At 38.4% G+C, this 14373-nt stretch overlaps 1 protein-coding gene across 2 annotated transcripts in view; it reads left to right on the top strand.

The window, feature by feature from the left end:
- The window catches only part of PHKA1 (phosphorylase kinase regulatory subunit alpha 1), a 126539-nt gene that overhangs the window by 105378 nt on the left and 6788 nt on the right, over window positions 1–14373 (top strand). The window contains exons 22-28 of one of the 2 annotated variants that reach the window (XM_024555291.4): window positions 2618–2774; window positions 3251–3330; window positions 4875–4953; window positions 5084–5213; window positions 7505–7606; window positions 8739–8854; window positions 13370–13420. In XM_024555291.4, the coding sequence (XP_024411059.2) occupies window positions 2618–2774; window positions 3251–3330; window positions 4875–4953; window positions 5084–5213; window positions 7505–7606; window positions 8739–8854; window positions 13370–13420 (715 nt within the window). The remainder of the gene's footprint in view (window positions 1–2617; window positions 2775–3250; window positions 3331–4874; window positions 4954–5083; window positions 5214–7504; window positions 7607–8738; window positions 8855–13369; window positions 13421–14373) is intronic. The other variant, XM_045191249.3, reaches the window with a different exon arrangement.

The raw sequence follows: 14373 nt of genomic DNA, 5'->3' as shown, positions 1-14373 counted from the left end.
CCCTTTATTTCCCTTTGGCCTGCACCATCCTCCCACCAGCATTCCCCTCTCCCTTAGTTCATGTCCATGGGTCGTACATATAAGTTCTTTGGCTTCTCCATTTCCCATACTATTCTTAACCTCCCCTGTCTATTTTGTACCTGCCATTTATGCTTCCTATTACCTGTACCTTTTCCCCCATTCTCTCCCCCTCCCTCCCCATTGATAACCCTCCATGTGATGTCCATTTTTGTGATTCTGTTCCTGTTCTAGTTGTTTGCTTTGTTTTTGTTGTTTTTAGGTTCGGTTGTTGATAGGTGTGAGTTTGTTCTCATTTTACTCTTCGTAGTTTTTGATCTTCTATTTCTTAGATAAGTACCTTTAACATTTGATGTAATAAGGACTTGGTGATGAGGAACTCCCTGAACTTGACCTTATCTGGGAAGCACTTTATCTGCCCTTCCATTTTAAATGATAGCTTTGCTGGATAGAGTCATCTTGGATGTAGGTCCTTGCCTTTCATGACTTGGAATACTTCTTGCCAGCCCCTTCTTGCCTGCAAGGTTTCTTTTGAGAAATCAGCTGATAGTCTTATGGGAACTTCTTTGTAGGCAACTCTCTCCTTTTCTCTTGCTGCTTTTAAGATTCTCTCCTAATCTTTAATCTTGGGTAATGTAATTATGATGTGCCTTGGTGTTGTGCTTCCTTGGGTCCAACTTCTTTGGGACTCTCTGAGCTTCCTGGACTTGTATGTCTATTTGTATAAGTACTCTGTAATCTAGAGACTCCCCACACTGCTATTGAGGGACATCTCCTAGACATGTAACCCCCTCCTGCCCTCTCCCCTGGGATTTCCATTACCCTCATCCCCTTCTGGATGGTAGATCTTGTGCCTTCTGTAAGCTTCTGGATCATCTCCAGCTATGAGGAACTTTCTGTCATACGATCCTGTCCGAGTGCTACTCAATAAAGCTTGTTAAGTCTACTGCCAAAAAAAAAAAAAACCATAGGTCTTACTATTTTGATACCTTTGATTTTTTCCCCTTCATATAGGACACTTTATTCAACAAGTACCTGTTGGGTACTTAACATGTGCCAGGAACAATACTAAATGCAGAGTAATGAAAAGATAGTGAAGAAGATGAAAAGAGATAAGAAATAAGAACAGAATGACTAGTTTAGAACTTTAAAATATAAATACCTTTAATGTTTTAAAAGAACATTTAGGTTTTTAATCTACTTGGAATTTATTTTTATATGTCTTCTTATTCAACATACCTAAAAAACAAATTCACTGTCGTTACCAGAAAGCTACTACTTCCTGACCCTGCTAGTGGTATCATCATGTTTTCAGTTACCAAGACTTGAAATTGTGTCATCTACAACTCATCCTCATCTCTTGCCTCTCCCTATAACATCACCACTACCATTGAGAATCAGTGGCCAAATCTATATCTCCCCCATGATGTGACTTTCAACCTGTACTATTGCTCTCCCTACACAATGTGAATACTCCCACCAAAACAACCTGCTACTTATCGTATGCAAAGCACAGTCCCTATATGACTGCTTTCACACCTTGGCTCATGTTTTTTCTTCTACCTGGACTACTCTCTTTTACTATACCCCATGTCTTCTTGTCAGAATTCTAGCTATCCATCCAAGCCTAGTTTATCCATCACCTCCATGAATCTTTTCTCTGACCTCTAGGAATAAAAAGACCCCAAAACATGAGATGTCATAGCACTTCTTTTCATGTTATTTATTTGTTTATGTTTATTTTGATCATTTCAAACTTAATGAGTTTTTTATTTTCTTATCTATTTGTTGGTGTTCTTTATATATTATGGAAATTAGCCTATGGATTGCAGATATTTTTATCTGTTAGAAATTTGATGACTTTGTTTACAATGGTTTTTGCAATAAGAATTTTGTTGTTTTATGTATATAAATGTATATCTTTTATGGCTTGGTATACGGTTCATAGTTAAAAAGTCCTCTTGCCTCCAAACTTATAAAATAGTTCTACCATTTTTTTCTAGTACTTTTACATTAAATTTTGGATACTTTTAGGATTCTGGCATGGATCCAAGTTTCGTTTCCAATGGCTACTTCATTATCTTAACATCATTTAATGAATAAAATCTACCTTTATCATATATTAAATTCCCAATTTCATAGTGCTTTATATATTGTTTATGGTACTTTACAGCTGATTTGTGTTATAGTAATTTATACAACTACTATATATGTATGTATGTAGGTGTGTGTGTATCTCCTTTAAAAATAAGCACACATTCTTCTTACTTCATTAGTTCCCTCAGTGGGTACTTTCTGAACTTTGAATAGTAAATTAAATCTTTGACTTTATTTTTAGCACCATTGAAGCCCATGAAGAGGGTAAAAGAATGCATTTTGTCAAAATACAACTGAGACTAAGATCTGTTCTTTTCTAGGTATTTGACTTCTGGGGCTGGCTACTAATCATAATTTTATAAGGAGTCTTAGTAAATCATAACATTCATTTCCTATCGAGAGAGGTCTATCAAAAACAAGCATACCTATTATAACACTAAAACAAAAGATTTTGCTGACTGCTTTACTTACAGTTAATGTAGGCCTATCTTTAACATTTCAGAGGACCTGACTGGGACACTGGATTATATGAGGAAGGAAGTGCAACAGTCAGAGAGCTGCTTACTGAACTATATGGCAACGTTGGAGAAATCCGTCACTGGGGTCTCATCCGGTACATCTCTGGAATCTTAAGGAAGAAGGTGGAAGCACTCGATGAGGTACTATAGATTCTTCTTAAATTCACACCAAATCTAAATGGAGGACTTTTAAAAAAATTAGTTCCAATAAATGTTTTTTGAGGCAACTACAGCCTCTAATCATTTGACATACTGTCTTTCCCACATAAAGTTTCTGATATTCAGTTAGCTTTTTGTTTGTGAATGTCAAATGTATAATACTGAAGCATATATAAACTGTAGACTTAATAGAGGTGTTGTAAACTACAAGAATTCTACAATAGATCTTAAGAATGAATTTACACTGGGCTAAAAGTTCCTACCCCTTACGAGATAATATACCTTATTGTTCATTCCTAGAAATCCCTTTTCTGCTCTTCATAGTATTTCCTGAGAAAGAGAGTTTAGCGTGTCATTAAATTAAGGGGAAGCAAGGGCTTCTAGGCAGAAAAGAGTAATTTTCATGGGAATCTGGGGTGTTATGGGAAGGATAATGCTATTATTCTGTCTCTCCTTAGGCCTGCACAGACCTTCTCTCCCATCAGAAACATTTGACAGTGGGATTCCCTCCAGAACCTCGAGAGAAGACTATCTCTAAGTGAGTATGGTTTTGACTGGTTTAATCAACCTTCTTTTAGTTTTTAGGGAGCTGTGTGAACTGCCCCCAACTCTCTTGCCCTCATTTGACAATGGGTAATAATGCCCTACATGTGTGATCTTCTCAGCATGAGAATGTTGATAATAACAGGGCAGAGTAAACAAAAGAGGAAAGTCACAGTGAGTAGTATTCAAATGTATTTTGCTTTTTTTTGTTTGATGGTTTTCTTGTTTTTGTTTATGTTTTCTTGCTGAATTTCCCAAACTTCCCATTAAAACAAAAAGCAAAAACCAGACAACTGGAATTAGCACCCACAAAAACATCAGCTATTATTTGGATTTTGTTCTAGGCCTTTCTCCTTGGCTTATAGACAGTTGTTTTCCCCCTGTGCCTCTTTATATTTCTTCCACCTGTGTGTGTGTCTCTGTGTCCCAATTTCCCATTTATATAAAGACACCAGTCCTATGGGGTTAGGGCCCACACAGTAACCATCTCCAAATAAGGTCACACTTTGAGGTACTAGGGGTGGGATTGCAACATATGAACTTTGAGGGGACATAATCCAACCCATAACACCTTGCTCCTGGCAAATAGAACCTTTTATCACAAATCAGATTAATTTTGTGACTACAGTCATACCTTCAAGATATTGAGGTTCACTTCCAGACCACCGCAATAAAGCAAATGTCTCAATAAAGTGAGTCACATGAATTTTTTGATTCCCTGGTGCATACAAGAGTTATGCTTACATTATACTGTACTCTACCGAATGTCCAAATATCATTATGTCTAAAAATGTACATAGCTTAATTTTAAAAATATTGTTAACCAATGCTACCCATCATCTGAGCCTTTAGTGAGTCATAATCTTTCTGCTGATGGAGTGTCTTGCCTCAATGTTGATAAAAATGCAGTATCTGTGAAGCACAATAAAATGAAGTGTAATAAAACAAGGTATGCCTGTACTGCAGGCAGTCCCAAAGAAGATAGTGTGGTCCATGCCCCATGCCCTAGAGTGCTTAGTATCAACAGGAGAGTCAGAAGTGTGGAAGGAGGTTTCTATACCTGTGTGTGGGTGCATGCATGTAAACTGATGAAACTATAGAAAGTCTATATAACTCTATAAGGTGTGATTGTAAACTAATAAAATAGCTTCCAAAAGGCACAACTTAAATTTAGTTTATTACTTTCTAGCTATGATAGTTACTCATCAAATTAACCATGAAAGTTAATTTGATTAACTTTCATTAACCATGAAGGACTAGTCTGGAAGAACACCATAGAATGAGTTTTAAATAAAATTTTTCTAAGGGAAATTTAATCCAGGTTTGGATAGGTGAGAGCAGAGCTCTCTTGAGTCGATATGGGCCAGAGTGTTTGGGGAGGCAAAGAACTCTGAGGACTGAAAGAACCAGCGTGCTACCAGCAATGATGCAATATTGAGGGAGTGACTTGGACTTGGGAGGAGCTTTTTCTATATTCTCAGTATATGTAGGCTTAAGTAGTTGCAGAATTTTGTGTTCCTTTACTCTCTTCTTCCTCAGACCTTTACCCTATGAAGTGCTTACTCAGCTGATAGATGAAGCCAGTGAAGGGGACATAAGCATTTCAATTCTGACACAGGTGAGCAGAAGTATAAAGCCTAATCTGGTGATTGATATTTTAACCTTGTTTTCAATTGATCTGGCAATTGACTACAAAACAGGCCTTGTGATGCCTGGGCTATTTTTGTCTATATCCATTCCCTGCACAGGAAATAATGGTATATCTAGCCATGTATATGCGAACTCAGCCTGGCCTCTTTGCTGAAATGTTTCGACTTCGAATTGGTCTGATCATACAAGTTATGGCAACAGAACTGGCCCAGTCCCTTCGATGCTCAGGTATTCAATTTAGTAACTATTTTAGGCAGAATTCACTTTTAATGTAAGTCTGTTGAGTTTGGCATCAGAAGAAAAAGAAAACTAAAACATTTTAATCAGTAGCTCAATAACTGCATATAGCAAATTGTTTCCAGGTTAGTCAATCTCTATACAAGTAAAGGAGCTGATATTAGAACAAATTTAATTAGTTCTTCAACTTCAAAACTCCACTTCTTGGGGGGCTCTGCACTCCCAATGACTACATTCCTCCTAATTCCTAGTGTGTGTGGAACCTCAGTGTGAAAGACTTCATTTTTCATTTATTAATTTATTTTTTATTGTTATTCAAGTACAGTTGTCTCCATTTTCCCCTCACCACTCCCCTCTGCCACAAGACTGGATTTTTTAGATTTCACATGTGACTTCATATGTGGAATCTAATGAACAAAAGAAACTGACAAACAAAATAAAACCAGAGGCATGGATACATGGAAGGCACTGACAGATCTCAAAGGGGAGGGGGTGTGGGACTGGAAGAGATTAGCCAAAGAACATGTGTGCATATATGCATAGCCCATGGACACAGGCAACAGTGTGGTGAAGGCAGGGTTGGGGGTTTCTGGGTGGAGCGGGGCTAAGGAGGGAGCAATGGAGGACATCTATAATAGTGTCTATGATTAAAACATGACTGGGTTTGATTCTGATTCAGTAAATGAGTGCAGCTTCTGGACACCAGATTAAGTCACCACATCAATTTGATCATAGTGTCACTATTCTGTGTAGTCAACATCAGGATTGAACAAAGGAAGGCAATATTTCTGTTAATACTTATCTAACAAGACTCTCTTTGAAGCTGTTGAGCAGAATTGTATAAAGTGTGAGGGAGGAAAGGGGACCCCCATGGCATGACTATTTTTGTCATTGGTATTTGTTTCCTTCCAACAAGAATGGCAAGAAATAGGGATTGCATACAAAAACAAAATCACAGTTGCTAAACTGCAATGTTAACCATTTTTTTTCAGTTAAATTTCCCTAAAAGGATTTTAATTGAGCTATTAACAAGTACATAATTTATCAGTTTGAATCTAACCTAACTTACATGGATAATTTATATTTAAAGAACCTTTAAAGAAAGAGAGCTAATGAGTATTTTATACCTACCATATGCCAGACACTTCTACTTTTTGCTTTATATTTACATATATTATCTCCTTTAATCCTGACAACAACCCTCTAGAGAAGGTATTTTATACCACTTCTGTTGATAAGGAAACAAACTCAGAGAGCTTAAGTAACTAACTTGCTCAAAATTATATAGCTAGTAAATAGTGGCAATTGAGTCCAAGTCTGCCTGCTTCCAAATGATTTCTAGTTTAGCACATTGATACAGATAACATGTGTTACTACGTACGTACATGACGTATTCTGTAGCTATGGTATCAAGGGAGTTTTATGAGGGTCTGATTATTCAGTAATAAACCTCAGTGAGGGATAAACCCCCCCAAATTTTTCACTTTTCCATGATACCTGCTGTGGATCTTTTTTCCTGTGGATTCATCAAAACCATGGCTGTTTATTTCTTATAGGATAAAGTCAAGATTGATCCCTGAGTCTGATATTCAATATCCTCAACACTCTGGCCTCTACCTCTTACTTCAACAGTCCTTCCCACTAATTTAATCAACCCTCATTTGGCATTTAGCATAATTAGTTTTTATTTTGCTTATATGTCCAATCTCTCCCAAATAATTGGTCAGCCTCTCAAGGTCAAGTAGCATTTTAAGCAACCAGCATTGCTTAAAATCATTGCCTACATGCAGAAAACTCTCAGTAAGTGCCTGATGTTAATGAACAAGTTTAAGTTATCTTCTTAATATTCTTTGTAATTTCATGGATTCATAGCTATTCTCTTTTAAGTCTCTGTATTTCCAGGCTGAGAAGTTTTGGTTATTTTAGTTCATCTGCATATATACAGTCATTGCCTTTCTCTGACTGGCTTCCAGTTCCATTGTTCTCCATTCATTCTTCCCACCTTCAAATAAAGATCCTACTGAGTACCCTAATGGCATAGATGAAGGTGAAAAAGAAATCAGGGACCTGGTTAATCCATAAACTGGGTAGTCAGCCCTTAATTTATTATAAATCTATTACAGTGTTAATACCTATGCAGTATGGTACCAGAAATGTTTTTTGTTATTTTATCCTTCCAATCAAGTGACTCAGAAATTCTAAGCAAGAAAGAAATAGAGAAAAATAGGGTGGGTGTGGCAGGCCAATTAGAATATCTCTGCCCTAACATTTCTGCTGACTAGCCGAGGAAGCCACAGACAGCCTGATGAATCTCAGTCCTTCAGCCATGAAGAATCTCCTGCATCATATTCTCAGTGGCCAGGAGTTTGGAGTAGAACGAAGCGGTAAGGTTGAATAACTGCAATTCTATTTCAGAGTGTTTGTTTTAAGTTATCTCATGGATTTTAAAATGTTTTTCTTTTATCGGAGGAACCTTATTCCCCCAAATAAATAGAACCCTAACATATGAAACACTTAAAAGCTACCCTCTGGAACAAGATTTAGAAACCACTATATGTGTCATTTTTTCCCTTAAATGATAATATCAACTAAATAGATTACTATCATGTTTTATTTTGAACTGTTTTCTCTATTCCCTTAAATTACCGTAAATTGGAGTCTCTACATTAGGACAACAAACAGCTCATGTAATCTACAACTTTCTTGTATTCCAACTGGAAGTAATTCAGTAGCACTTACAGTGTTGGTGTGTGCACATGTACATGCGCATGTGATGTGTAGCTGCTACAGTACATCTGATGCATTCTTTCACCTTTAACGATTTTATTTATTTATTTTTTAGAGAAAGGGGAGGGAGGGAGAAGGAGAGGTAGAAAAACATCAGTGTGTAGTTGCCTCTCACACGCTCCCTACTGGAGGCCCAACCTGACCTGCAACCCAGGCATGTGCCCTGACTGGGTATCGAACCAGCTACTCTTTGGTTTGCAGGCTGGCACCCAGTCCACTGAGCCACACCAACCAGGGGTATTCTTTCACCTTTAAATTAAAGTACATCTAGGGGACCATCACAAATGAATCTTTTACCTGCCCTTAATGGTTTGGAAGTGGTATTTAGTGTTGAGTACCTAAAACATCAGAACAAATGAAAAAGGTTATCTCCCATGCTCAACTTTTAGGCTTAAGATAAGTAAATATGTAATGTCACATGGATGGATTCCAGAACTTACATTGGTTAAAGAAAGGTTCAAAGCACTGCTCATCAAACCTTACTGTGCACCTGGGGGCCTTGCTAAAATGCAGACTTTGATTCTGGTCAGGAGTAAGGCCTAAGATTCTATTAAGAAGCTCCTAGGTGATGCTGATGCTGCTGGTCCATGGACCACACTTAGAATAGCAAGGTTATAGTTGTTTTTAATTAACATAAAAGGAGGACATATATCTAAGTCTTTTAAATGTGGTGAAGAAAAAAATTGAACCTGATTATCCTCTCTATCTTTACTCTGTCATGCCATATAGTGCGTCCCAATGATTCAAATATCAGCCCTGCCATTTCTATCCACGAGGTTGGTGCTGTTGGAGCAACCAAAACTGAACGAAGTGGAATCATGCAGTTAAAATGTGAGATAAAGCAGGTAAGATACTATTTGGGAGATTAGCTGAGTTGTCATCTTTGAGAACATTCTTTTGGAATCAGGCTTTGTTGGGATTATGTATTTTATTTCATGTTCTGAGTTTAATTTGAGCCACATGTTTTTCAAGTAGAATTTCATAGACTGTCTATGTCAACTGAGAGTCAGGTGGAACAAGTAAGGATCCTTTAACATAGTTTAACCTGCCTTTAATTCTACATAACATGCATGAGGTCTTGGCCTTTTAACAAGATGATGAGGGAGAACCAAGATGGCGGCATAGGTAGGCACACTGCGCCTCCTCACACAACCAGAACTGACAGAAAATCGAACGGCAAGGAAGTCCGACACCAAGGAAATAAAAAATAAACATTCATCCAGACCAGTAGGAGGGGCGGAGACAGGCACCGGGGCGGAGAGGACTCGCGTGGCCGTGGAGGGAGCGAGACTGGTGGAGTGTGGGACGAACAGGGCAGAGGGCAGGCAGTCCAAGCACTAGCAGACCCTGCGGCCCCACATTCGCGCAGATAAACCGGACAAACGGCGGGGAGCAAAGCAGACCGCGCAACCCAGGGCTCCAGTGCGGGGCGGGGGGGGGGGGGGGGGGGGAATAAAGCCTCAGACCTCTGATTGAAAATGCCCGTGGGGGTTGGGGCGGCAGCAGGAGAGACTCCCAGCCTCACAGGAGAGGTCGTTGGAGAGACCCACAGGGGCCTAGTGCGTGCACAAGCCCACCCACTCGGGAACCAGCACCTGAGGGGCCCAATTTGATCATGGGTAGCGGAGTGAAAGATTGAAATCCGGAGGAGAGTGAAGTGGGTGCCATTGCTCCCTCTCGGCCCCTCCCCCACGTACAGGGTCACAGCACAGCAACCAGCGTTACCCCACCCCGGGGAACACCTAAGGCTCCGCTGCTTAAAGTAACAGCCACGCCAAGACAAAAAAAAAAAAAAAAAAAAAGGCCCAAATGACAGAACACTTCAAGGCTCCAGAAAAAATACAACTAAGCGACGAAGAGATAGCCAACCTATCGGATGCACAGTTCAAAACACTGGTTATCAATATGCTCACAGAATTGGTTGAATCTGTTCGAAAACCAGATGAAAAAATGAAGCCTATGCTAAGAGAAACAAAGGAAAATGTACAGGGAACCAATAGTGATGGGAAGGAAACTGGGACTCAAATCAACGGTGTGGACCAGAAGGAAGAAAGGAACATCCAACTAGAAAAGAATGAAGAAACAAGAATTTGGAAAAATGAGGAGAGGCTTAGGAACCTCCAGAACATCTTGAAACGTTCCAACATCCGAATTCTAGGGGTGCCAGAAGGAGAAGAGGAAGAACAAAAAATTGAAAACTTATTTGAACAAATAATGAAGGAGAACTTCCCTCATCTGGCAAAGGAAATAGACTTCCAGGAAGTCCAGGAAGCTCAGAGAGTCCCAAAGAAGCTGGACCCAAGGAGGAACACACCAAGGCACATCATAATTACATTAGCCAAGATTAAACGCAAGGACCTACATCCAAGATTACTGTATCCAGCAAAGCTATCATTTAGAATGGAAGGGAAGATAAAGTGCTTCTCAGATAAGGTCAAGTTAAAGAAGTTCATCATCACCAAGCCCTTATTATATGAAATGTTAAAGGGAGTTACCTAAGAAAAAGATGATCAAAAATAGGAACAGTAAAAATGACAGCAAACTCACAGTTATTAATGACCACACCTAAAACAAAAACAAGAGCAAACTAGGCAAACAACTAGAACAGGTACAGAACCATAGCGATGGAGATCACATGGAGGGTTGTCAATAGGGGAGTGGGAGGGGGAGAGGGGGGGAAGGTACAGAGAATAAATAGCATAAATGATAGGTGGAAAATAGACAGGGGGAGGGTAAGAATAGTGTAGGAAATGTAGAAGCCAAAGAACTTATAAGTATGACCCATGGACATGAACTATAGGGGGGGAATGTGGGAGGGAGGGGGTGGGCAGGATGGAGTGGAGTGAGGGGGGGAAATGGGACAACTGTAATAGCATAATCAATAAATATATTTAAAAAAAAGAAGTACAGATAGATAGTTACAGAATAGCCATGGGGATGTAAAGTACAGTATAGGAAATGAAGTAGCCAAAGAACTTACACACTTGACCCATGGACATGAACAATGGTGTGGGGACTGCCAGAGGGATTAGGGGGTGCTGGGTGGAAGGGGATAAGGGGGAAAAATTGAGACAACTGTAATAGTATAATCAATAAAATATAATTAAAAAAAAAAGATGATGAGCCACCGAGTAGCTTGTTTGATTCTCTTTTATAGCAATCGTTTTGTAGATAGCTTTCCTTTTTCTGGACTAAACTATTTTGATAATTTTAGGAGAAAAGTTTTTTTCTGATAGCAAGATATTAAAACTTAAGTTCCTCTTGTTAGGATTGACATGTAATTTTGGAATTAATTTTCTTTATGAAACTAGACTTAGATTTCTTCCCTTTTAAAAAGATATGAGGGTAGGAGATCAGGGTGGGTGGGGCGGGGGAGAAAGTGGTGGTGGACACATGGATGCAACTGTATTCAAACATGAATAAAAAATTTTAAAAAACGATACTAGAGAGAACACCATATTAGGTGGGGGCCTTTTATTTTTATTTTTATTTATTTTTATTGTTATTCAGTTACAGTTGTATGCCTTTTCTCCCCATCCCTCCACCCCACCCCAGCTGAACCACCTCCCTTCCCCACCTCCACCCTCCTCCTTGATTTTGTCCATGTGTCCTTTATAGTAGTTCCTGTAATCCCCTCTCCCCACTGTCCCCTCCCTACTCTCCCCTGGCTATTGTTAGATTGTTCCTAACTTCAATGTCTTTGATTATATTTTGTTTGCTTTTTTCTTCTGTTGATTATGTTCCAGTTAAAGGTGAGATCATATGGTATTTGTTCCAGGTGAGGGCCTTTTAAAAAAATCTGTTTTCAGGTATTGTCCTGAAATTAGATTTTTATCATTGCTTTGATAGAGGTATATGGAAAGTGTTGTGGACACATGTAGAGGAAAAGCATTTAAATTAGTCTGGGAGTTGGTGGGAGTCAACAAACATATTGTAGCCTCTTAGTTTTTCTGCAGATGAGAATAGATGAGTTATCGTATTATGCAGAGAAATCATTAACACAAACTTCCAAAGCTTCTTTCTAAACTCTGGGAAATCATGTGATTTTAAAGTCCAAGTTGAGAAGGTATTTGATCTCTTTTAGTAGTACTTTTTATGAAAATCATAAATATAGTCCTCCTGGATTTAAAATAAATCTATGCTAGCTTGCACGATTTAAACTCATATAGAAAAAGATAGGCAAAATAGAATATTTTTTAGGAGTCAGAAACCACTTAGGAAAAGAATGAGCCAGTGCTTGAAGTTTAATTTGAAGTAAACTTATTTTGAGTATACTTATCAGATACCCTTTTGCGTTTACATTATGCAAGAGCAAGAACACTTATCAGATAGTCTTTCACATTTATATTATGCAATGCAATAAGAATGGACCTTGTGATAGAAAAATGTTCGCTTTACAGGTTTTTTCCATGGTAATTTGGATAATCTGAACATTTTCCTATCTGAAAAGTGAAAGAATTACATTTCATATTGAAGAATTAAACTGACATTGTTGGTAAACAATTCTTGTTTTCATTGCAAGTGATTGGCTAAACATTTTATAGTTGTTTATAGTCACACAGTATAACTTACAAGTCCATTATATATTTAGAACTTGAAGTCCATGTTCCCAGTTAGATTAATAGGATATTAAGGACTTAACCTACTCAGCTGTATCATTTAATTTTGCTTTTACACATTCACTACCTATAGCACTTCAAGAAAGCCAAAATCATTAGGACTGTAATTTAGACTATGGAGAGTCATAAATTTTTATTACTTTCTTTGTTCTATATATTTTTAAATTTTTCTTATCCTCACCTGGGGACATGCTTATTGATACTAGAGAGAGAAGGGAAGGGTGGGAGGAAGAGGAAGAGAAACATCAATGTGTGAGAGAAACGTTAATGTGAGAGAGAAACATCGATTGGTTGCCTCTACCATGCACTCAGACTAGGGTGGAGCGGGGACCAAACCCATAACCTAGACATGTGCCCTGACTGGGAATCGAACCCACAACTTCTTGGTTTATGGAATGATGCTCCAACCGAGCTATACTGGCCAGGGCTATTACTTTCTTATTTCTAAATATTGATTTCTATCATCACCTCTTTGTCTTGCATTTTATATTGTTGTAAGCCCTTTTCTCTACCACTCACCAATGCCCTCTTTTCTTATGGAAGAATATTTTTCAGATAGTTTTCTTTCATTTTACCCTTTACCATGACTTCTAGAGTAAGGTGATTTCATGAGCTTTTTAAATTTCATGCTGACTAATTACTTGATAATCTGTAATTTTACTCTACTAATAACTTAAAAATGCAGTAATGGTTGCTTTGCCTCATGTCTTTTAAAATTGTATTTTCTCAATTTTTTTGTAGTCCAATGGTGGTCACTCCCTGGGTATAGATTTGATGTCATCGTCTTTGCTGGTAACTGTTGTTATCTTGTATTATATACCATTCACAAGTGCTTTGAACATACTGTTATATAAATGATGACAGATAGTGATTGATGGAAAAGAAAAACAAATTGAATTCAGAACTAAAATATCAATCAATTTTATGTATGTATGTGAAATCTTTCCATTTCCCAAAAAGGCAGGAAAGGGGGTTCAACTCCAGCTTTTTTTCCACTTCAGAAAACAAAATTCAATTTTATAAGTTATTTGTTTTTTCATGTATTTTTCAATTAATAATTAATTGTATGCCTGCTACTCACCAGGCATTGTACTGTATAGAATCAGCATCCCCTGGGAACTTCTTAGATTGTAAAATCATTACAACAAAAGGATACAAAGCAAAATCAGCAAAGAGAAAAGGTGAATTGGACAAAGTCCAGGGAAAACAGGCACCAACTTCGAGAGTACTCTTTCAGTAGACTCGTGCAGGATGTGCTTAATTCCGCCAGCAAATGAGTTGTGACATGTATACAATATTGACAACTAGGGAAGCTCATTTAAAGATGCAGCACCTAGAATTTTTACTGGGGGCTGCTCACCTAAACAGCCTCTGCCTGGCACATACCAAAACTCCAGACTCCCAGAGGGAAAGCAAGTGTTCAACAGAAACCATAGTGTTTGCACAAACAGTTTAGGCACAATCAGCCACTGTTATCAGTTCTGGGAATGGTAGGAACCCTCCCAAAATGCAGGTTTCCAAATGCCAGTCATGGGCCAATCATGTAAGCAGGCCTTTCCAAAAACAGCGCTTCTGGCCTGCTACATTAACTACTTTCCGCACAATAACCCATATTGACTTAAATTTTTGTGTGTGACGTGAGGTATGGGGTCCAACTTCATTCTTTTGCGTGTGAATATCCAGTGTTTCCAGCACCATTTCTTGAAAAAATCATCTTCACCCCCATTTAATTTTCTTGGTACCCT

The sequence above is a fragment of the Desmodus rotundus genome, chromosome X, assembly GCF_022682495.2.
Source record: "Desmodus rotundus isolate HL8 chromosome X, HLdesRot8A.1, whole genome shotgun sequence".
Classification (NCBI taxonomy): domain Eukaryota; kingdom Metazoa; phylum Chordata; class Mammalia; order Chiroptera; family Phyllostomidae; genus Desmodus; species Desmodus rotundus.
The sequence above is the reverse complement of the archived record's forward strand: the minus strand, read 5'-3'. Positions and strand labels throughout refer to the sequence as shown.